At 41.3% G+C, this 25,037-nt stretch overlaps 1 protein-coding gene across 7 annotated transcripts in view; it reads left to right on the top strand.

Annotated features, from left to right (window-relative positions):
• The first annotated feature begins 6,849 nt into the window (after positions 1-6,849).
• Positions 6,850-25,037, top strand: part of DCLK1 (doublecortin like kinase 1) — a 244,361-nt gene continuing 226,173 nt past the window's right edge. For all 7 annotated transcript variants that reach the window (XM_086481887.1, XM_086481888.1, XM_086481894.1 and 4 more), the window contains exons 1-2: positions 6,850-7,225; positions 17,442-17,788. In XM_086481887.1, the coding sequence (XP_086338013.1) occupies positions 6,850-7,225; positions 17,442-17,788 (723 nt within the window). The remainder of the gene's footprint in view (positions 7,226-17,441; positions 17,789-25,037) is intronic.

Here is a 25,037-nt window from a genome sequence, read left to right as displayed (position 1 = left end):
AGCCGAGTGCCTCTCTGACACAAAGTGGAATGAGCTCTAAACACACCCTCGACATCGCTGCCTTGGGGGATTGAGCCCCACTGTTTAGAAAATGCTGTCCTCTGCTACTACATAAATTTATGAGTGATCTGAAGAAATACTTAACGGCATTAATGGTAAAATTTGCAGACAACATAAAATGCATAAAGCACTAAATAATGCAAAGAAAAAACAGTTTCTCTGTAGGGAAATTGACATCCTTTCGTAAGCCAGGATCATTTGAACGTGCTTTTTGAGACAGCTGAATGCAAGGTCATTCAGCAGGAACAAAGAATGTAGGTCACGTTTAGAAGACTGGAGACTGTGTCCTGGAAAGCAGTGACTCTGAAAAGGATTTAGGGGTCACAGTGGTTAGCCAACTAAAGAGAAGCTCCCAGACAATGTTCCAAGGCATTTGGTACAGCCTTCAGATACAGGAGTGCTGGGTGGTGACACAACTGTATCCAATTCTACTGCATGCTTCCGACAAAGGTGCTTAAAAATGAGAAATGTTCAGAAAAGCACTGTTGGAATACTGTTAGATCCGGAAACCCTGATTAACCATAATAGAGATGAGAAGTCCAAGTTAGCTACTTTATCCAAAGAACTGACTGTATCGTGGTTTATAAAGATGCCTCACAGAGGGCTCAGGAAACACACAGTATTCCAAAGCCTGTCCAACAAGGAAAGACAATTTTGTGTGAGCAAAACAGTACGCTCTTTTAACAGGGTGGCTATAGAACTGTTGAAACACTTTATGCAAGCTTTAATTCTATTTAGAATTTCTATTACATTGTTTTAATGTAAGTTGAGAAGAAACACACGAAAAAGGTAAAGGAAAAGCATCTTTTAAAGTGCTTTGAAAAGAAAAGTGCAGCAAGCGTGCGTGACAGGCAAATGGACTCTAAGGTGTTGTGTTGTGTCTTCATGTTAAACACAAAACTGTAAATGAACAAAATAACACATTTTAAAGGATACTTTCCTACTTGGTTTATACTTTAGTATAGATTTATATTGTATTCTTTTCTTTTGACTTCTTTTTTTTTTAACTTAATCTGAGTGAAGATCTTTCTTGAACATCTGTGAAATATTTTGCACACTTAGGCTAGACGTAAATAATACATGGCAGAGAGATGTAAACACCAATGGGAGAAATAAATTATGTACGTGAACACAGGGCACTATAGCTGAAGTAATGAGCTGAAACATAAGAAACTTCCATTAACCTGATTATCGAAAAAAAATCCTTATAATTGGAGGAATTCAACTTCGAAGAGATGTCTCCTTCAGGAAGTAGAAGCCCCATTACCTGAGACATTTAAAATGAACTGGACAAAACAGCACAGAAGAATGTTAAAGAACAATCCTTTGTAAGGACCGTAATAGTCTTTTCCATCTCTAATCTTTGTGATCTCCTGTTTTTTCTTAACATTTAAGACTGTCATGAATATTTGATTTGGTTGTTGACCTACAAAAGAAGTGGTGTAAAGAATAGAATTTTATTGCAAGATTGCCAGAATTATTTTAAAATTAGTTTCCATTCTCCCATCAAATATATCACCATTACCAATATCGCCGTATCTGTTACGTCTAAACACAGACCAAGAGATTCTAAAAACCAGTAGACTAAAAAGTAATATAGCTGGTGAAATATTCAATGTGGAGGTGCTCAATTTTTAGGAACTTGCATCTGTAAACCAACAATCTTTACTGAAGTGCCTCAGCACCCCATTGACCATAGGGCAAGAATTCAGTGCCTTAGAACAAGCTCCACAAAAACTAAGCTAGGTGGTAGGAGCATGCAGAGAACAGAGTTGTATATTGAATTCTGAATCTCTTTGATGTTCAGGTGTTTTAGTGGTATTATTCCTTCGAGCAGAGGTTTTCCTGAAGGTTTTAGGTGCTCATTTCTCTTTCAAAAACTAAGGGAACAAGTGTAGCCAGAAGACTCCCATCTCTGCTTTACACTTTAGTGATTAAATAACTCCTCCAGGACAATGAAGACATGGCAACAATTAATTTTTTCTCCTTTAGGGAATCTCCTGTCTCCTAAGAGCCTATCTGTGGACTATTCTAGGGGAATAGAAAAGAAGGGGAGTGCTCCATCCCCTTCTTCTTTTGAGCCTCTTACAGCTTTTGTAGACTGAAGGCTTCGTTTGCCTTCAGACAGATTAAGCAGGAGCCTCTATTCTGATTAGAGGTCTATCACTGGGAGCAGGGCACCCCAGGCTTAAGTCCCTGCTCCACTGATTGTTTCTGGATTTATGGATATAAAACACATAAATGGTCCATAATGCAGACACACAAAGCCATCTTTTGTCCTTCCCAACTGAGTGCCATAACCACGAGGTTACAGACTAATTTCCTCTCTCTGATCTAATGCATTTTTAATTCTTTCAGAGTACAAAGTGGAGCAGCTTCAACAGAAGGGACAGACTGTGTTTTCTTCCCTTCTGTGTCCCCCTGGACTGTGGGCTGTTTACCTGACAAGTAGAAGAGAGTTGAAGTCTTTGTTGCACAAAGGAAAGTAAACCAGGTCCTCCACCTCGAGAATGTTTTAACCACTGAGACTTTTATATTAAAATGAAGAATAACAAGTCTTTGAGGAGAAAGCATCAGTTATGGATGAATTTTTGTGCGGAGGTTGACTTAGCAAATGTGCTCCAAGAGCCGAAGGGCGCGGGCATACAAGGAGCGAATCAGTCAGATGGAGCCTGAGATGCCCTTCGGCAAATACATCTTCTGGGAAATATAAGCGTAAAAACCATAGCATCTATGGAGGTTAGTCACCTCAAAGGTCAGTTGTAACTAAGCGAGCCGTGTGAGGAAGCGTGGCTCCAGTTTTACCACCTAAATTCCGTGTCAATGCCACCTTCAGCACCCAAGCCCTGCCATGGGGCTTTGGGGACTGGGTGGGCTTTCAGTACTTCGGCACCAGGTGAGCCTCACGGAAACGCCAAGCGACACCTTTCGTAAAAATGCTTCTAAAGGCGTTTTTCGGATGCCAGGGCAGGGCCTCGCAGGGCCGGCAGCTGCCCCCCGCCAAGCACGGCCCTGCCCCGTGCATAGGCAGGCCCCGATGGGGCACATCTCACCGGCCGCGGCTCCCCGGGGCGGAGGGAGGCGGCGGGCGGGCAGCGACCCGCCGTGCGGCCAGAAATGACTTCGGGGGGAGCCCGCTGGGAGCGTTACCGACCGTCCCAGCGCGGCCTCTCCCCCGCCCGGGGCTGCCGGGGGGGCGCAGGCGGGCAGCGGCTCCCCTCGCCCCGCCGCCCCCCGAGCAGGACGCGCTGCCGGGGGGCGGCTCCGGTGGCCGCCCCGCAGCGCCGAAGGAAGAGAAGGCTCTCCGGGGGAGAAGGAGAGGGGGAGACGGCGGCGGCGCCGCCCTCTGGAGAGAGCGCCAGGGAGAGGCTGGTGTGAAGAGCCGCATCTCAATGAGGGCCGGGCTAATGCAAATCACTGCAATCGGCAGCAGCAGAAGAAAGGCGAAGCAGCTGCAGCCCGGGCTCCCCAGCAGCGCGCTCCAGCCAGGGGAGGCGTAACAAAGGCAGTGGAGCCGCTTTCTGCGGCAACTACTGCGATTAAAGCCGGGTGGTCGCCGGGGGGGGGGGGAGGGCAGGGAGCTGCCGCGCTTTGGCCGCTTCCCATTTCGAACCGCCGTCGTCCCTCCAGCGCCCCGCCGGCAGGTCTGAGGGAGAAGGTGCTCGCCAGGCTGCGGAGGACAGGTAAGAGTCGGGGCCGGGGCCGTCCCCCTGCGGCGCGGGGCCTCTGAGGCGCGGCCGTTGGGGCGCGGCTGTCGGGCGCCCGCCGCGGCGCGCTGCACCTGTGCCCATTGTGTGGGGCGGCGGCCTCCGCCGGGCGCCGCAGCGCGTCCTCCCGGGCGGCTCCGCCGGCCGCGGGCGGCCTCTGCCGCTGCGTCTGACCGGCACCGGCACCGTGGGGCGTGGGGCACCGGCACCGTGGGGCGTGGGGCACCGGCACCGTGGGGCGTGGGGCACCGGCAGCCGCCGTCGCCTGCCCCTGCAGCCGGCCGTCCCTGGGCAGCCCGCGCTGGGCGCTTCCCCCGGGCGCGAAGGCGCCTCGGTTTTGGCACCGTGGGGTTCACGGGGCTGGAGTGCTGGATGCCACTTTCAGCGGGGCTGGTTGGCTTTCAAGCGCCGCTCTCCTTCCCCGGCAGAATAACCCCCTTTTTTTTCTTGGAGCCGCTGCCCTGTGTACCCACGTTTCCTCACCGGCCCCGCCAAAGCCCTCGTAGTCAGTCTGCAGCTGGGTCCCGGTCACATCGCTGCCCGATGCATTTTTTTCTTTTTTTTATATCAGCGTGTATGATTTTATGTAATTGCTCACCCACACCTGCATTATAAATAATTCTTTAACAGACGTATAGGGTGTGAAGTGTTGGGCATGGTGGTTTTCCAGGGGTGTGTCCTTTCATTTTGCTGTATCTATATGTATACGAGTACTTAACACGCACACAAACATCTGATCAGGTCAAATTGTTAAGGATTTCTTTGTCTGCCCTGACCTTGTGGTTTCAACATGCTTTTCTGTAAATAGCAGGGCTGTGGTGTTCAAGGGGAGCTCTATTTCTGTTTTAAAGGGCGTAATTGGGAATTACAGCCATTATTGATGAAAGCTTAAGTGTGGAAGAAAGGGCAATGACTCGCACTTCTTCCTCTCCCATCCAAATTAAGTAAAGCTGAAAGTCTCTTTGAAAAGTATATCTTCGTGTAAACTAGTTGTTGTTTTTTGGTCTTTATTTTTGTGTGTGTGTCTGTGTGTTTGAGATGGTTTGAGCAAATGAAACAGCAGGCCTAAGAAAAATCCATTTTTCTTGGCACAGGCTTTGCTTCCGACATACAGTTGCTGAATTGTGAGTTCTGGGATTCTTTAAATCTGAATAACAGGTTCTCGTTGGAATTGGAAATGAAGTAAAACAACTGACATAATTTTTTTAACATGGAAACACTGGTGGTCTAATCCTGATCCTGAGCCACTAAGTGATTTATATTTCACCTATAGAAAAGTGTTAGTGAAAAGCAAGTGTTCTTGTTCTTTTCACTGAAGTGGGTGTATGTGTGTATGTGTACTGAGGAGGAGAAACCTAGGTTAGTCTTTTTCACATATTAGGTACCTTTAAACTATTTACAAATATAAATCTTGTATGTATACACAAGCACATGATCCTGTGCCAATGTAACAAAATGTTGTGAGCTGTAACCAAAGCAGGGTAAATCATGTCCACCAAGGCTCCACACTTGCAGTGGTTAGCCCTAGATCTAGTCAAGCACGTGAACTGCTCTTAGAAGTTGCCGAGCACATCCCCTACAGCTTTGCAGCATCAGGGTCCAGCTGTATAATCACTGGTTTAATACAAACTTCTGTAAGGTAAAGAGCATCCATAAGTCTTTCTGTATTTCCTCCTGCTGTTTTACAGCTGGTCTGAATATGTTTTTTTTCTTAATGGTCACACAATTATGAGTGGTTGAAACAAAGCTTGTGCTTGCTTTTTTTTTTTTCTTTTTATTGGAAATCAGTGTGAGAGACCACTTCTAAATTAGGGCTGTGTATCCATGCTATAAATAAACTTACTGTGCTTTGCTCTTCTGCAGACAACTGCAAATCTAGGTGGCTCCTAAATGAAAAGAAATGTGTCTTGAACCTAATGATATTTAGACCATTCTATTTTTTTTTGTATTTTTGTTTCTTTTATTTGTGAAGATTAATGTGCAATTTGTATTTATAATAAAAGTATTTAGTCTTGTGTTGGTCATAAAAAGGAATGGAAGTATCTACTTCTTTGATTTCATTTCAGAACATGTGAACTTCTATTTATTCAAACTATATTGAATAACTGGGATCACTTTGGTCAGAGCTGACGGGTTTTTGTCGCTGTCAAGCATGGGAGACACCAACTGCTAATTTGCCCATAAACACCGAATTTATCGTGCCTTCAGTGATAATTTTGTAGAAAAAAGAAGCGGTCAGCCTTAATCAATTTGAATATTATGCCTAGGATATTAATAATAGGTCTTCCAAATGTTACAGAGCACTAAAGTAACTAGAAAAATACTAGTTTCCTGTCTCCCTCTAATCTTTTCTTTATTTCATGACATTTGAGTGCTTCTGTTGGTTCAGAGTATGCAAAGTATTTGCACAAGAACAACTGAAGTAATTTATTACAAAGCTTAGGCTGTAGGGAAACCGATGGTTGGAATACGCAACGACTTCTGAACAGTGGGCTTGACCCACTAAGTGGTAGTCCTGATTCTCATCACCAACCTGCGACATCTATTCCTCTGAGAAGTTCCTAATTGCATACTTGTTGGCGACTGGTTGCCCTTCTGAAATGGCACCTCTTGAGATCACAGTTGGAACAAAGAGTTTAGTCGGGGCAAACAATCTAGAGGGTAGAGTGGACTCAAATTGTACCTCAATATAACATGAGAAAACATAGAAAGTTGATACATTTGTTCTTTTTTTTTTTTTTCCCAGTGGCTCGACTCTGTCACCTCTTTTTCAGGCTTCTTACTGAATTTGAACAAACGCTTTTTGATGTTTGCATATTGCTAGCAGTTGGTTCCATGAGTGGCATTTCTATGGTGTATAAAAGTCTAATTAACTAGGTTTTATGGCATGGCAAGAGAGTTAGCTGTAAAATGAGCATGTGAATGAAGAATGGTTTCATTCAAACATTTTTCTGAACCTGGAAAGTAGTCCTCTGTAAGTGCCATGTGTAGAATGTGAAGTCTCAAAGTGAGCTCTCTTACAATATGTAAGTTTCTTAAACTTTTTCTCTTCTCTTGTGCATCCTTTAGGTTGAACTTCAAGATGTCCTTTGGGAGAGATATGGAGCTGGAGCATTTTGACGAGCGTGACAAAGCGCAGCGATATGGCAGAGGGTCCCGGGTAAATGGTTTGCCCAGCCCCACTCACAGTGCCCACTGCAGCTTTTACCGAACCCGTACTCTACAGACCCTGAGTTCTGAGAAAAAAGCCAAGAAAGTTCGTTTCTATCGTAATGGAGACCGGTATTTCAAAGGGATTGTATATGCCATCTCCCCTGACCGGTTTAGGTCCTTTGAGGCTCTCCTGGCTGATCTGACCCGAACTCTGTCTGACAATGTGAATCTGCCCCAGGGAGTGAGAACAATCTACACAATTGATGGCTCCAAGAAGATTTCCTCCTTGGACCAGCTAGTAGAAGGTCAGCAGTAAGATTTGGAGGTGTAAAGTTATGTTTGAGTCAGTGTTTGTTTCTGTTAAGTCTTCTGCGAATAGGTAATGGGATTGTTGTTCTTATTGATAGAGAAAGGATCTTCAATGGTATAACTAGAACTGTGAATATCTTAAATTGTGTCATGAAATATTGTTGCCTTGCTACTTATTTGTCTCTTGTTGAAGGTGTCTGACCTTTCACTTTCTAGTGTTGATAGTCCTAGATCTTGAAGATTGCATCTGCTGCTTCTTTTGAACTTGCATATTTAAAAATGCCAATGAGAGTTTAGTCAGTGAAACTTGACCAGGTCCATGGTGCTGATGAAACCTACATGAAATTCAGTTCTGGTGGATATTTTTAGAGTCTGTCTGTACCTAGTGAAGAACTCCAACTCTTCCCAGCAAGTGAATAAGCTTTAAGTAAAATACTCTGTTCTCATGGAGTGGCATAAACATAGGCAACCTGTTAAGAGTAATGTTGTAGCCATGGTTCAGCTGGGGTAGGCTGTAAACTTTTCTCTCCTGTAGCATTTCCTTTTATCTGTTCCGCAGTCCATTGGCATCTTTACATTGTTTTTAAATAAGGCTCGTGTACTTGCAGTATAAAGCATTACCAGTGATTTGGTCAGAACCGATGGGTCCTGGACACTGTCAAACATCGAAGTTGACAGTTACTAATTTGTCCATCGATACTGAATTTATCACTCCTTCAGTGATAGTTTTTTTGGCAAAAGAAGTTGTTGGCATTAATCAATTTGAATATTAGGCCTAGGATATTAATAATAACTTTTGCAAGTTTTACAAATAGCTGAAGTAGATTTTCCGACATAAAGTTCTTGTGGCTTGCAGTGGGTTTCTTTTTTTATGTGTAGGCAATAGCTCCTAGTATAAAACGTCAGAATGTATAAGGTCTGAAAGCATTAACTACCTCATGGCCATAACTGAGTTGTTTCTTATGTGTAAAGTTTAAATGCAGGTGCTTGACAGTGTTCAGAGAAAATAAAGTTGGAACAATTTTTTTCATTGTTGCTTCCATCCTGCATATGACCCCATTGTGCCATGGGCAAAGCTGTAAAGCATGGATCTGTAGCCACTGGACAGCCCATTTAGAGTTGTAATAGAGGGTGTAATTTATTTGATTTTAATTTTTGGCACTGAATGAGAAAACTTGCGATATCAGGATGTAATGGGAGGATCAGAACAAGGCTAATGTGGGGAGAGAAGAAGAAAATGGTAATGCTGAATAAGGTTCCTGAAAGAGGAGCACGTCTTTGCACAGCAGGTGTTCAGCCACCATTGAGTTGTTGTCTTTAGGTATCGTAGCAGAGGAAAGCTTTTTAAGGAGAAGTTTTGAGAACAGGGTGTTCTTGATAATCCTCCTTGCATAAAAAGGAGAATGGGAGACAACACAAATGCTCAAAAAAAAGAAAATCGAAGTGGTGGGATTGTCCATGTAAGTAAGGATTTTGGGGGTTTAGGACCATAGGTTTGGTGAAAGGGAGAGGAGACTGATCTTAAGATCAATGTGTTGAATTCCAGGGCAGAGTTAGAACTGTTACTTGTCAGGACAATATTTAATTGGTGGAGAAAATCAATTTCTGGGAGGAAAGACCAATATTAATCAAAGTCTGTTTAAAAGCAGTGTTTGTGCATTTTGTTCTCAGTAGCGGTATAAATAATTGTGCTCATTTGATTGGTGTGCTCATCAAGAAGCAAGTATCATTGATGTTGATGTCGATTTGCACGGTATTTTTGCTGCCAGTCAGAACCAGCTTTTGAAAAGGAAGAACCGAAGGCAGAAATAAATTCTGCAACCTATAAGATTGGTTTATTTTGGCATCGTAGAGAAGAATAATACCAGTTATAAATCAGTCAGTCAAAATGAATGACAGTACAAGAGTATAAGTTTATTTTAAAGATAGGCTTTGGGATTTCTTTTTGTTCTGTGGAACTTTATTCCTTACCTTTTTCAATGAACACATCCTCCATTTCTGTGTATGTTTCAACTTGGACAGTCTTATTTTCTTGTGCCATTAGCACTGTGGGATTTACAGAAGTCAGTCTTGGTGTGCAAGTAGAGCTACGTCCTTGTTCCACTTGAAAGGGGCTTCTGTCTATTTGTATAAAACTGCAAGGTGGGTTATTTTGTTCTGTTTCCCATGTAGAGCTTCACTGTAGAGTGCAGGTTCATATATTATTAGCTCAGTGATGGTTTTTACGTAAGCCCTTTCCACTCTTTACTGTACAAATTTATTAGAGTTTGGCTAGTCTGGTACGGCATTAATTAGCTTGGAGCTGTGCTTTGTGTTTAAATAGCTGGAAAATCACTTGATTTTTGCCTCTTGCCAAATGACATTTGTACTCAAACTATTGAAATATAAAACATTACTTTCTTCATGGGGAGACTATTCCCTTACTGTATGAATTAATTTAACAAGACTGTTATGAATATAGGTGACTTTTTTTTTTGTCATTAATTTTTGATGGCGTTGGAAAGTAAGTGTTTAAGGCCTTGATTTGGTGGGGGGTTTTGCCTTTATGCCTGGGAGGAAGTTACTGTACTTACCTTTCCATACAGTACATGAAGACAGAGAAGCAACTAGCTCCTGGGGGAAACAAGACAGCAGCCACTGTCTTTCATCCCAGAGCTAAATACATAGAACTGCATGAAAGACAGTCCCCAAGGAAAGAGATTGTAAAGGAGCTGTTTTGCTTCAGTAGTACTTAGTTCTGTCCTGCATATAATTCAGAGGTGGCATTGCTGTATGCTGGTGCTGTAGGTTATTTTGAGGTGCTTGGACACGTCTTCCCTTTATTTGAAACTAATGACTTCCCGAGGGTGTCGGGTTTTTTTTGGTGGTTTGGGTTTTTTTTGAAGGCTTAGGGCATGTGAGATTTGTTGGAATTTGATAACAAGGGCTATATACTGTTGTAAACCAGTAACTTTTTTGTAACTTGTCACCTTAGATGAAGGAAAGAATGCAGTATGCTCAAGTTACCTTTGCTTTGTCAGTCCTGATGTTCAGGACCCTCTTACCTTTAAAGAATAGTTTCCAAATGTGACATGACTTTATTCCCTAGTTATAACGTAATCAAAGCATGCAGAAACAATAAAGATGAAGTCACTCTTAAGGCTAAATTGTCTAGCTGTAAACAAAGTCTCAGGAAAGGGCTAAATGCTTTTGGTTTTTCAAAATTGCACCACCTTTAAAGCTGAAGGCAGAGGTGGACTGATAGGTCTTACCATAATTACCATAGGTGTAACAAGAACAGTAGTACATTGGAATGAGCAAGATAATTCTGAAACAAAGAGTATTATTTGCAGTTTTTACTCCTGGGGTCCTGCTATGTGGAACAAAGACCACAGAATCAATCCATAGCCAGAACTGCATCCCTTTCTCATTAATTTTTATTATAATATTACCTCAGAGTCTTGGGTATGAACCAGAATCAATTGTTTTGGGTTTCCGCAATACCTACCGCAAAAGATGAACCCTGCAGCAGAGAACTGGCAGTCAAAGACAAACCAAAAACCCCAAACCACAAGGCTGAGAGAGTACTGGGGAACCATATTGTCACGTGTCAATACTGTTTGCACTGCCAAAGTATTGTAAAGACTTGTATGTGTGCGTGCTCATTTTATGTAGGCATAATGGCAAAAATAGTTTTAAGGAATAGTCTGAAAATGAAAAATTAATGTGTCTCGGGGATTATCTCTGAGCTGCAATACTCATTGAAGGAGTAAGCAGTTTGAAAGAGCACAAGTATACTAGTTTTAAAATCTGGCAGTGGCTGTGACCGGCTAATAACTCTTGGGAGATGTGAACCTCACTGCAGTGGTAGAGGAGATGATGGGTCACATGAGGACTGCAGGAAGGCTCTTGGGGGTGGAGGCAGGCAGTTTGTGTTCGATGCAGCAGAGATGCTATGTGCCAGTGGAGGGTTCAAAAGGCAGTGTCTCCTTGCTGAAGTGGTGGGCTGTGACAGAGTTCCTGACTTTTTTTTTTTTTTTTTTTTTTTTTTTTTTGTATGGGTTTTGCTACTCCCACTGTCACTTTGTTCCTCTTATCTCAGCTTTTCTTTCTCCTACCTGCTAGTGCTGCTGCCTCCTTGACTCTGCCACCCACTCCAGCAGTGCTGGTGAGAAGCCCAGCCAGGCCAGACTGTAGGAATTGATTGACGTGGTCTTTGATGCATTCTGTAGCTAATGGTCTGCTAAGCCATGCCTACCTCAGCAGCTTGGAATTGATGGGCTGGAAAGATTCATATGCGTATGTAATATGCTATCAAAATAATAATAGTAAAATATCTGTTTAAATATTTGTAGAGTTGAATCTATGTGGACATTTGTTTACAGGATTGAGTTTACACTGGATATTTATCATGGACTGGATCCAGAGCTATCAAAGTTAGTGAAACTTGGACTGGATCCTGTGGCAGAAATGCTTGCAGTCCTTATATTGTTTAATAAACAAACAGCTGAATAATCCTGTTGCATAAAATGGTAGAGGGTTATTCTGGCACTGTTTATTATTTCATGAATTTGGGAAGATTCATCCATTAGCCAGTTGATTCACATTGTGTCTTCCTTAACAACTTCTTGGAGGGTCCCATGGTTTCTTATTCTAGGTGCTTTCCAGTTATTTTTTTTAAGTATGTACAATGCCTATTTTGCTTGTAGCAAGACTGCAGAAATTTTGGGGGGCAGAGGGGGAGGAAGTATGTCTTTATTTTTTCACTTAGCTTTTGATAAGGAAAAAAAAAAGAATTTTTAGTCTGAGCTGAGCAGAAAAAAAGATATGCAAAAGTCATCCTTTAAAAGGTCTGAGGAGATCTGATTTAAAGTTTCTGGTGCATCTGATTACTAGGTGAACGTGGGCAGGTCACATTATTTCCTGTTCATGCTCCATCTCTTTTGGACTGGTGCATTTTTTCAGACACTGCAGAAAGACAAAGCAGCAGTACTGTAGTTTAAGTAGGTTATTGCTCTATTAACTAACACATTTGGGAACTATCAGGTAGTAACTTATTTGGTTCAGGTCATCTTCCTTTTGCAATCTGCTCTGCGTGGTGAGGGACAGTCAGAATTCTTTGACCTTTCCCCTGAGAGATTGCTATTCTGCCTTTCGTATGTAGAAGAACACAGGGTGTAAGTGAGGAAGGGCAGCTGTGCCTCTTGTTTGGGGTGCTGGGGATGCCAGTCCTTTCCTTGTTCTCTTAATCTGTTTCTTGCCCTGTCCATTGGAAAACAAACCACAGCGGATGACTGCTGCACTGAACATCCCCCCCTTCCCAAGTGTGCAAGTACTGCGATTCCCCCACCTCTGCTGGGCTTGTACGTTAACTTGCCTTTCCTAGTACATGCTCTGCTACAAGGAGTCAATGCTATTTTCAATAAACTGTTAGTCCTGCTGCCCTCACAAAGAGGGGTTGGTTGGTCCCTCTCTGCCTGCGTGATTCAAACAGGTTCTCTATTCCTTCTCCAGGGTTTTCACTGAAGACCAGCTGGCTTCTTTATGAAGCCATGTTAGGCTAAGTCTCCTTTAGAACAGAAAAGCAATGCAAATAATCCTTTTTAAGAGATAATGCCTTGATCATTCTTGTAGTGAGACTGTCAGCAAGCTGGAAGAAAGTAACTAACTGCTAATACCAATAGGCCAAAGAGAGAATCAACACTTGCATCAGGAAAGCTCCAGTACTTACAGGCAGTGATTCAGCAGCTCCTTAGCAGCCACCTTGTACACAGAAATGATTTTTTTAATATATGAAGCATGTAATGAAATTCTGTTGAGACCTGTAAGAACAATGCTTCAGCGTTACATGGCTCTAGTGGTTCAGCTGCATTGAATTTTGACAGATGTGTGATTGCAGGTAGTAGGCTTTTGTTTGTGGGGTGGTTTTTTTTAGCATAAACTGTGTTTTGGGATCTGTCCTTCTACATGATTAGCTTTCTGATTAGCTTCTCAATGCTGAGATTTATGTTAATTGTTCCACATGGAATTTCCTGAAGTGCTGAGCACTTGCACGACTTAAATTGTAGGATTACTGGTTCAAAACTGGCAAACAAGCTTGTGTATCTTTTTTTTTTTTTTGGAAGGGTTAAAGTGGTGTGAGTTTCATTTGAACTGTTGCTGTGAAGAGGTAGGAGGACTGTCAGGAAAGGGATGCTTTCTAAGATTTAGTAAGACTTTTTTCTTAGATGTCAGATGTCCCAAAACAGCTGGGTGTCCCCCTTTTCTTTTTTCTGATGGCTATTGACACTGTAATCATGAGTCAAAGTTTTATTAGTGACAGCTGACTGCACTGTGAAACACTCACTCCCCTCTCTTGGGGAGCTGCAGTCAAATAGACACTGTAAGTGGGCTGCCTTTTCTGTGCTTTTGTTAAATCCACTGTCTCCAAAGATGCCTTTTTCAACACCTGTTCTGTTACAAATCTAGTATTGGGAGATTGTTACCTTCTTCCTCCAGCTGCCAGTTAGTGAAAGCCAATGTTTGTGGGCTGTATTTGTGCTCAGGCCTGACCCAGAGTAGAGCTGACAGTGCTTGGTGGGATTACCCCCAGAGGTGTATTTTCCTGGTGCTTTGGAGCTGCGAAAACCAACTTGCTGGTGGTGTTGCCTGTCCACAGATGGCAGCTTCTGTCTTTCCTCAGGTACTAGTCACAGGGTTGAGGCTGTTGTCTGTGAGGCAGAGGTTACCAAAAATAAAATTAAAAAAAAAAGAATATTATGTCATCACCTAATAGTTTTGGCGAGGAAGCGATGGTTAAGGCGGAAGGTAGATTTATTGGACTAGTAAGTCATGCCCCTTGTAAAACTTATTTGCCATCCTCTCTTCTTAAGGTAACGATGAAAAAGAAGAGAGGATGAAAATCTAGGTGAAGGCTTTTTGTCCTTTTCTTTGAGATTTCGTCTGCATACACACATGGCAGGCGCTAAAGGATTAGGCTAGACACTGAAATTTCTGGATGCTGTCAGGGCGGGTCCCATGTTCAGGAAATTTAAGCTTGTATTTGAGTGTTTCCAGTGTCTTGAGTACTTAAGATTTTCTGGATGTCACCATAAAACACAGTTTACTGATCTTAAGATCAGGTACAAGATATTTTAGGATGTAGGGGTTTTGTCCATTTCGTTTTTGTTCTTACAGGCCTGGCCCTTAGGACCACCGTGAATGAGAACTGCAGTCCCTGGATAACATCCCTGAAGGTTTCCAAGCGCCAGCACTTCGCTTAAACAGTCTTAAATAATAGCATTATGGGAAAGCTGTCTGTATTCCCCTTTTCCTATATAAAATAGCTCTTTTACTAAAGATATTTCATCTTAGAAGGCTTTGGATACTCTACCTCCAAGATACAGTGTAGCTAAATATGAACCTCTTCAAGGGCTGGAAAAATATATCTTGGTGCAAATATTTTGTTGAAATAATATAGTACTGTTGGAAATGAAGAAAGGCAAAAGTCTGATGTTAAAACAATCTTAGAACTTCAGTGATTGTATTGGTCTTTTTTTTATGGTCATTTACACAAAACTAGTTTTATAATGAAGAGCAGACATCCTGTTAAACACTACAAGGAACCCAGCTGACCTTTAAATAGAGCTGATATTAAAAATCATGTGGAATGCTATCCTTTCAAGAAGGGGAACCAAAAGAGTTCTTAATAAAGTAACTGTGAATCTTTTGGGTAAAATGCATATAGCCATTTGTTTATGCACCTACCCTTTAAGAAGTGAGTTTTAATATGAAGACTTGTTTTAAATAGAAAACCTGTTATTTCATGCAACTAAACTGAACAATGTCTCTGATAGCACTGAACCTGAAAATCTGATTTTTATCCACCACCCCCCCCACCCCCCAAAAAAGAGAGGTTGCTGGTGGATTTTAAGTCTTAGAGCAAACAGAAGTGGAGACAAGAATAAATTTTGTTTAAAGATTTATGAAAGAGATTTCTGCAAAATATTTTATAAACAGGTATTTATTCTGCAAAATATTTTATAAACAGGTATTTATTGTATTCAAGTGCACTCCTACTAGTAGTAGTTTTAGTTCCCTACAAAATATTATTAAAGTTTTTTAAAACTTGTTAATTTTATGGATGTGGTGGTGTGGACGTGTTCTGATCTTGCAGTAATTGAGTAGCTAGTGCTAAAAATATTGGGCAGGGACATGAATAAAAAAGTATGTACTGTTTGATCACTCTTGGATCATTACTGTGGCTAAGCCTTTCTGTTCTGATGTTACCATCTCTCTCTCTCTCACACACATATATGCAAAGGATAAAAGGAAGCACTTACCTTTGTCTCTTCCAAGGTCGGTGTAAGCATTCCATCTTGGATTCTTTTCTTAATGCTATAGATGTTATGGCAAAGTGCAACTCAACTTGAATTCACACAATGACTAGTAAGCATTGGAATGCCTTACTTCATCTCCCACTCTGTATTCTGTTCTGATTAGGAAAAAAAAAGAAGGAAACCCAAAAATCTTTTTATGGTTCTTATTTGATCTTATGCTGTCATTGCATTTATCTTTTCTGTTCGGTGATCCATCTTCACATGTTGCTCTGACTTCTTTGTCTTCTTTTGGAGTCCTTCCACTGCCTTTGTGATAATGCGTGTACAGGGTGTTACTGTCTCGCCTTTGGAGCATCATGCCAACAGACTTGAACCTCTGTTGCACCCGGAGCTTCATGTCCCAGTGGAGCCCCCACCCCATTTCTAACTGTGTTAACTCTGGGTGTCTGCCAGCATTCTGTCATCTGTGGGGTTGGGTTGGGTGCCCTGAAACCTTAAATTTTACTTCTGGTCACAAATTTTAAGTACTACTTTTTCTTTTAATGATTGAACTGTGAGTCCTCTTTCCTTAGGGTAGGGATCGTTAGGAAAATCTTTGATTCTTTTGTGCTTTTTGGCATAGGAGGTACATCACTTGAGTTTTCGTCTGTTTTTATTTTAATACCTTGGGCTAAACTGCTAACATGAAGGCACTATGCTGGTAGCATACACTGAACTACCGAATCAGAAGAATTAAAACATCTAAGATCTTTTTGTGATATTGTTCACGATAGGATTTTGCATTATTTGTAATGGAGTTTAACAGCAGGCTGCCAGAAGGTGTGGTCTTGCTGGATCTAGTATTGTTTTCTTTGTGTGGGTGGTGGTTGTTTTGTTGTTGGTTTGTTGGTGGTTTTTTTTTTTTTTTTTTTTTTCCCAGCCAGAGGGTGAAGTGGATCAGCTTGTTGCAAAATTAGTGTTCAGTATTGTCTTTATGTTCAGTGAGATCACTGAGCTGATCCAGCTCACCCAGTGTGACTGGCAGTGCAGTCGCTCAGTCAGGCTCAAGGGAGAGGCTGGGAGGACCCAAGCAGGTCCCCTTTTGCAGCAGCCTGCAGCTGGACTGCATTAAGGTGTTAATCAACAGAGATGTGTTGGAGTTTTCTGGCTATCTTCTAGTTCCTCAGAAATTGCGTGTGTGTGGTATTTGAGAAAATATTTTATTGTAGCTAGTACTCCAATAGAAATATGATCTGTAGTCCACTTTTTTCTTTGAAGTATGGTAAATTTGTTGTGAGGAGAACTCTGTAATTACTATTCTTTGCCTTCCTTTCCCACTATATTATGTATTGAGTCAGTGGAATAATACAGTGAGATTTCTTGCCTGTATCCTGGGTTTATGCTACTTAAAGCTTTAAATAATCAAATGTTAACAAATCTCCTGTGACACTTTCTTTCACCTTTTATAGAAAGTTATTTGTAACCTATAGTTTTTGACAACCTTTCATGTTATTTCCTCAGAAGTGTTTGGGGCCTGCTGTTTTGTTAGGAGCGGGCCATTTAAGCGTGAAGGCTGGGGCACTACTGTGATAATGTGCTGGGGCTGGGCAGCTGATTAGATATGAACACTACTTACTGACAGCAGCGATCCCCGCTGCAGATGGTGTTTTCTGAAAAGAAAACTGCTGCTTTCAAGGATTTTGTGACAGCATTTTCTGGATGGTTAGCTGATGAGTGATCTCTAAAAGATATTTTATAGTCTGTAGCATCTGGGAAGGGCAGAGGTCAATATTGTATGCCCTGTAAATCAAGAATAAGAAGAATGTTTAATAGTTTGAGAAGGATTTGATTTGGGATGTTTCTGGGATTTTTCTTTCTTTTTTTCCTTCCTCCCCCTCCAATCTGACTTGCTGGTCTGACACTTTTGTTTCCGCAGGGGAAAGCTATGTGTGTGGTTCCATAGAACCCTTCAAGAAACTGGAGTACACGAAGAATGTAAACCCAAACTGGTCAGTGAATGTTAAGACAACTTCTACTTCTCGTTCAGTGCCATCTCTTGCCACTGCTAAAGGAGGTACTCCAGATGCAAAAGAGAATAAGGATTTCATTAGGCCTAAACTAGTCACTATCATCAGGAGCGGGGTGAAACCACGGAAAGCAGTCCGGATTCTGCTCAACAAGAAGACAGCACATTCATTTGAACAGGTTCTTACTGATATAACCGATGCCATCAAGCTGGATTCAGGGGTGGTTAAACGCTTATACACACTAGATGGAAAACAGGTAAGAATTTTTGTGATGATCATTCTCATCATGAGGAAAATATAGTTTTCCAAAAGGAAAAGAGTAGTACATAAGTAAAGCATTACTTTTCTCTAGAACATAGAACCAGGCCTTCCACTGCTTATAGTGTACTTAAGATCTGTGAGCAGTTCAGGAACATGTCATGAAGCATGACTTGGCCTCAGTGATGGTCTTGCCATTTATAATAAATAATAGCTATAAATCAGTCAGTTGAAAGTGTGATGTGGTTTTGGCTCTGCATGCCGGAAACATCATTTTAAAGCAGCTCATTCTGTTAACTTGTTTCAGCTTTTTCCTACAGCAGTTTTATGAGTCATTTTAATTGCCTTTCCATAAACTGTAAGAACAAACGGTGAGGACATATTCCACCATGATAAATACAGGCCTACTGCTGTCCAGGGTGACCAAATGAATCTTACTGCAGCTAGAATGGACTATGAAGAAGGTGCAAGCTTAGAAAATGAGTAAGCTTTTTTCCCTTTTGCAGGAAAACAGGTAGGGTTATGTGTGGTGCCCACATTTAATGAGGAGTCTTTTATAGGTTACGTGTTATTTCTTCTATGAAATACCTTGAAGGTATTGTCTCTCTTTTGCTGACTTACTAAATTGCATTAGGGTGAGATTTTTGAGAGGCTTCTTATTGGACTTGGGGATGGAGGGACAAGATAAAATATTGCAGAGTAATCCTACTTCTTTCTTGTCTTTCACTTTATTTGCAATTTATCTACGGACATGTATTAATTATAGCAAAACTGGAGAAGCTGTTAACCTGCTGAAGGGCAAGACTAATTTCAGCATGACCTGAATTGATTTAGAGCAATGGTGACTCTAGAGAAATAAGGCAAATACTTGCATTTACAGATGTAACTTAAACTGAAGAAATGATAGAGGTATAAAATATGGGTAGAAAGATGAGTGAACAGTCTCCCTGAGAAGCTAGAAGCTGCTAGAAACCAAGATATTTCTGCTGCAATATAGCTGGGTTTTACAGACTCTAAGCTCAGTGATTCACAGATATACAGCTAACAGTGTAGTTGTCAGGAGATGCTGCAAAATATGCTTGATACAGGTAAATAACTAGATCCAGTGATGATCCTAACACATCTGTAGTTACTGGGGTTAATATGCAGGCATGGTTCTGGAAACAGCTACAGCTGTACCCTCTGATCTCAGAGAGGGCTGGTTAATGGACAAGCTGCTTATTCAGGACACTGGTTCAAATCAGGGCAAGGTCTGGCTTGACCAGAAGTCCCTTCCATCTGCTGTTTTGTATCAGTAACCTCTGACACCAGTTAGAGACAGTAGTTTAGTTCTTGATGACTTCATACATACCTGCAATGATACCGTTACTGTGATTTTATTGGGAACTTGACCTGGAGCAAAAATGTGGATGGGAAGTTCTTTTCGCCTGCAGCAAAGTTAAAGTGTATGTCTGGGGAAACTCTCAATCTCTGTCCTTCTTACCTTGTCTCATGCTCCAGGGAGCACGGAGACTAGTAAATTTGAGGAAGGAGTTGGGATTTTAAAGCTGCAGAGATCAGTGGTGGTCCCTGCTGTGACCTTGACAGAAGATCTTGAGTGACTATTCCAGTTTCTGAAAACCTTCTCAATAAAAAGGGATGCATATCTGTTTGGTATTGTATATGTAAATAAACTTGTGGTTTAGCTAATAAGTGCAGCCTGGAAGGATGCCAATGTAGTCTGTTGTCTCCTAGATAATGGGCTCACTTTTTTTTTTTTTACATATTCCAAACTCCCCTTTAATAGTTGTGCTTAAAATGAAAAAAAAAAAACAAAACAAAACAAAAAACCCAACAAAACCTTTACACTTGTTTTAGAGCTCTAATTGCTAGAAGTAAATAGTACTATCCTACTGCTGGGGGGAAAGGGAGGAGGTTTTCTTGGCCCTGACATTGCCAAAGTTCAGCTGAATCCTTTGTCAAGCTGTGGGATTTGAGATCAGCTTAAATCAGTGGTGTACTGAGGTGTTTGTTATCTGCCTCGCAGCCTGAAACCCTTGTGTCTAAAGGCTCTCCCAGGAGACTGGCTCTCCACACTCCTTGCCTTTTTGGCTATACAGTTGAAATTCCGTAGCTTGCTGCTTAACCCTACTGGTAAGGGCAGGATTTGGGGGAAGGGGGGTGTGTGTGTGACCTGCCAGTGTAACGGAGACCTTGCGCACTGCGTGTCCAAAGCAGCTTTGCTGTCAGAAAGAGAAATGCATAGTCCTGCGCTCAGCAGGAGCAGCCTGTTGCTCATCCCTGCGTGGGGAAGCCATTGACTTCCTGGGCTGCTAGGCAATTGCTGCTCCATTTTTCTCTGCCAAAAGCCTGATCTTCCAGATGGCGTTGGGGGCACGATGGTGGATTTCTTTATTGCTAAACTCAAGCTGTGAATGATTACTGGGAGGAAATCCATGGTAAATCAAAAATTTTTCCAGTAGTGTGTATAGTTGGGGACTTCTACTGTGACTTGTGCTGGAGCTTCGAAGGTTGTAGAAAAGCCTGTGTTCAGTGGCTAAATCTTAACAAATCTGTGATTAAATGTTTTGTCTCAAACTTAAAAAGCAGTAAAATCTTAAAGCTCTGAGCCAAGAAAAGTAATTTACTGAAAGGATGAGAGAATAAAGCTCTCCTAGAATTACTCTTTGGGAATGTAACTTGGAGAAAGGCTATTCTGTACAGTCATCTCTTGTGAGTTATTTTGAGGCCAACACTGGAATTGCCCATCCATGGCAAAAATTGACTTGAGCCCCGTGTGTTGTTAGTGCAGGTGGGCAATGAAGTATGTACAGTGTTGTTGGGTACAGTCGTCAGATGCCTTAGGTTAATAAAAAGAAAGTAGTAGGAGTCAATGTCTTAACTAGGCATCCAGGTTAGGTGGTTGTCCCATACTCGCACTACACACTGAGGAGTTGAGCTTAAATGCTCTCCCTCCCACAGCCTGGTTAGTTGTGATGTTTTGATTTGTATCTCTAAAAGACATTAATAAATATTATGTTCAGCTAAAAGGAATTTAAATGATGGCCTATAAAATTTGATGACAATGTAAAGAGCTTGGCTTGATGAGAGAGAGGTAGCGCTTGGACAATCAGTACCTGAGGAAAGTTGTGATTGCAAGGAAGAAAGCTTTTCCATGACATCCAGTTGCTTCCTGCATCCCAAAAATTCCTTCTTGGTTTTGGAAAATTTAGTAATTTTTGGTGCACATGATGCTTTGTGGGTGTTCCTTAGAACTCCAGGGAGCTTGATTAAGTAGGTGTGTTGTAGTAGCCAATTCAGGTTTTTAATGCTGGAATAGCAGAAGAAAGGGGAGGTGGGGGGGAACAACAAGCCAAAACCCCTAAAAATAAGACCACAAAACAACCCCCAAGAAAACAACCCCCAAGAAAATTAAGCAATCTTGTCTTGTTGGGTCACTGGCAGTTCAGGGACTGAAACTTGATGTTTTCCAGTATTGGGTAGGCATTTACTTTGGATTTCATGCATTTAATTTAGTTTTGTTAAAATGTGCTGTTTCTTATTACAAACAGGCCGACTAGTGGTTTATTTGCATTTCCTTATAATTTGTCAGAATCTGTATTTTGACTTCAAGTTTTCTGAAAATCTAGAATGTTTACTTTGCGCTAGAAGGGGCACAATGTACAACTGCAATCTGGTCGTGTAGCATGTCGGTGGCCTGCATTTAGTACCTCGCAGTTCAATTATTAATGATCCCTCAAAGCCAGATAGGTTTCATCATGTGTCTAGAACAGTGTATGTATATTTTTATGGGTATACTTATTTTTTCTACTGGTACAAGGAACTGATGCTGTTTGTACTCTAGAAGAAGAGATAGAATCACTTCCCTGTAAGATACTCATGGGTTTGAAGATGCATTTAACAGTCTTATGAGCTCAGGCCAAAATTAAAACCTTTCCGGGGGTAAGTGTTGAAGTGTTTTCTGTGCCAGCTTTGCTCTGTGAGGAAAATAAGAATAGTATGAGTAGGTTTAATGGCTGTCTGTAGGAATACAGATCATGATGGCAGGCTCTTACTGTGCATATTACTCCTTTTTATTTTATTTTTTTGGTGGGGTTAGAAGGTTGTTTAAGTGTATGAAAAGATATTGTTAAGTGTGGTTCCTTAATATTATCACATACCTGTGCAGAGAAGGAACTCTTTTTCTTTTTTTTTTTTTTTAATAGCTAAAATATATCTCGCTGTACTGTAACTGCACTGTTGCAGTTTGGTTTTTAACCTTCCTTTAACAGAAGGTGTCATTGTTAGTTTGATGTGCATTAAAATATGGTTTTGTAAAAGGTGGTGTTGGACACACAACGCAAATGTCAAGGATACAAGCTGCCTGTGGAGATAGAGCCCAGTTACTGTGTTTCAAGCTCAGTTCTCTGGGTTCTGTTTACTCGGTGCACTTCTAGAACAATACTGATGACTAAAATGGGTGAACACTAATGAAGGTCACAGATAACAGCAAAAGTGTGAAACAGTGCCATTTTAGAGAAGTGTTACAACGTGTGTATTTGTACAGGGTATTTACAGACAAAAGTCCTTTGTTACCTTGTAAGTCCTTCATTCGCTTTTGGTAGAACATCTGGTTTATACTGGGACTTACTTATTTGAACAGGTGGTTTGTTTAGCTAACAAGATGCTATCATGCAAATTATTTTTCAGTTTATGCATTAAGCTGTCGATTTGACTCCAGACAGATAAGTGGTCAGTGGCAGAGATACCAGAATAAAAGTCACTATCTGATTTTTTTTTTTAATAACTATGTTATAACAGATCAAATCACCTTTATGAATATAATATACAGCTGCTATTACTTAAAGTGTGTCTGAGAGGCATAGGATGTCCCTCAATAACCTTGCTTTAAGCCATTAAAATAGCTATTAAAAATTGTGGCTGCAGGGAAAGGGAACATCACAGTGCTGGAAAGCTTGAAACTTCTTCATTGAGTGTAATATGGTTTTGTTTTTTATTGGAACCCCACTCTAAAGGAGGTATCTTATGATACAGACGAACTCCCTTTCCTTTGGACTGCTCTCTGTGAAGGCACCTAATATGTTAGCTTTTAATAAGGAATTAATACTACTGTTTTAAGAAAGTACCCTCTCAAGGAAAAGAAGGCAACTTTTCGCACCTACACCTAAACAGAGCATGTGCTTTTTATTGTTTTGTTCTTAACAAGTGGAAAACATCTGATAATAATGTCTATATTCTACAGTAAATTCTTGGCCGCATCTACCCTTTTGTAGGATTGATTAAAGATCTTAAATATCTTTCTCTAGACCTGGATTGTCCTTGGTACAGAAAAGCCTACATAAAGGTAGGTACCATTCATGAAAAGGCTTTCTCTACTTAGCATTTGCATAGCGTGTCTTCAACAATCTAGATGAAATGAATGTTAAATAAAATAAAATTTGTGTCCAGTGACTCGTTTTGTGCGTGCTCTGTAATTTTGATTCACATCAGTTCCATTCTTAATATAGAAGGCGCATTTAATTTTAAGGGTGACTGGTTGTGCATGTTCTTTTTATTTGTTCTTCAGTTGTAATTACAATCCACTTGAGATGCATGCAACTTAAAATTATTCCTAGTTCGAAAAACGTGGACAACAAGTGCTATTTTATCTTCTGTATGACTTCTCTCAAGTGCAGTAACTTTAACTTCTCTCTTCTGCTGAAGGCTTTGGAGCTCTCTGCCAGCCGCAGGCACACAGGGGTGCTGTTGATTGACCAGAGAACCATGGCGAATTCTCCGAGATGTAGCTGTGCAGATATTGACTAATTGGGAGCAAACATTAAGTAGAATGGCTTCTGCAGCTCATGCAAGCATTTGAACAGCGAAGCAACAGCTTAGGAAACGTGCTTCTGTTTTTCAGGTGGTACTTTAATATTGCACTACCACCTGGGGACCTGAAAACCATTGTGCTTACACTGTACAAGCTGTTCCTTCCTAAAGGGCTTCTAATGTGAATACAAGACGACCGTGCCCCTCAGAAAATAGCCATGCTGCTTAATTTTAGGCAGGAAGCTTAGGGCCCTATCTGGGAGATGCTGACAGACCACCATGTTATGTAGCTGTGAGAGATGCTCTCCAAGAACAAAGAGCATCTGTCCAGCTTTTAATGCATCTCACTTTCTCTCCTTCCTGTCTGCAGTATATTTATTCAAAACCTTTTTTCTTCCTCTGTAAGATGTATAATTTCTGGCTTTGGTGTTTTGAAACTAATTTTGGTGAAGTGCTTACAAGATGAGGATTTTTTTCTTAGTATTGGAGAAAAGGCCGCTTCTTGAAGACATGATAGACTGAAAAACAAACCAAAAAAATCAGTGACTGAAAATTGCCTATCTCAGCAGTGGGTGATGGGCTCTGGGGGTCTTGGAAGATTCTTACAACTCCTATTGAGAGAAATGGACTTCCGTTACAAATTAGACTGCACTTTGATACAAAAAGCATAAAAATATGGTTCAAAATCATTCAAAGGCATGCTAGGGTAGACAGTTTGCTGGTAATTGGTATTATCCTGGTGTTGGAGGAGAGCTCTGATAGGTCTTTGAACCCCTGTGAGTCTGGGTAGGCTGTTTTGATGTCATGTTATGACATTGACTAACAATTTTGATTGTTACTCAAATAGTCTTCTGTAAAGGAGTGAACAGAAGCCCACTCCTAATTGAAAGCAGTGTATTCATTTATTTGTCTAGGGTCGGTTCCTATTAAGCTGAGACTGACAACTGTGTTTCTCTAAAAGCTCTCTCACAATAGGAGTTTCCAGGGTTGCTAACTGGTATCCTTTAGGAACTGTAGGCTGACTTCGAAAATTAAGAAGAGAAGATGCCATCTTCTGCGACCTTTAGGTTGGCTTTCATGCTGTGCAAAAGAAAAGATGTTATTAATTGAATAAGACTGAAAACTTCTATATCTGCTTCAGTTTGCTTTAAATATTGCATAAGTTGATCTTACTGTCTTATAAGGGTATGCAGTTACTCATTAGAGAGTTTATGTACGGTCAGAAGCCTTTTTTAAGGAAGAGTAATTTCTAGCTCCTCAGAGGTGGAGTATCATATTGTGTAAGTGTGAGGAAGGCCCTCTTAGTAGAAAGGAGATGGTGTGGCCATTCAGAACTGTCAGTTGCTAGACTAAGTGTCCTTTTCCTCTACATCTGGACTTTGCTTCGTTGCTTTAAATGTATAGTATAACTAAGAGCAGCTTCTCATCCACTTCAGTTC

This window comes from Leptosomus discolor, chromosome 1 (genome assembly GCF_034619465.1).
Source record: "Leptosomus discolor isolate bLepDis1 chromosome 1, bLepDis1.hap2, whole genome shotgun sequence".
Classification (NCBI taxonomy): domain Eukaryota; kingdom Metazoa; phylum Chordata; class Aves; order Leptosomiformes; family Leptosomidae; genus Leptosomus; species Leptosomus discolor.
This window is presented reverse-complemented; position numbering and strand designations above follow the sequence as displayed.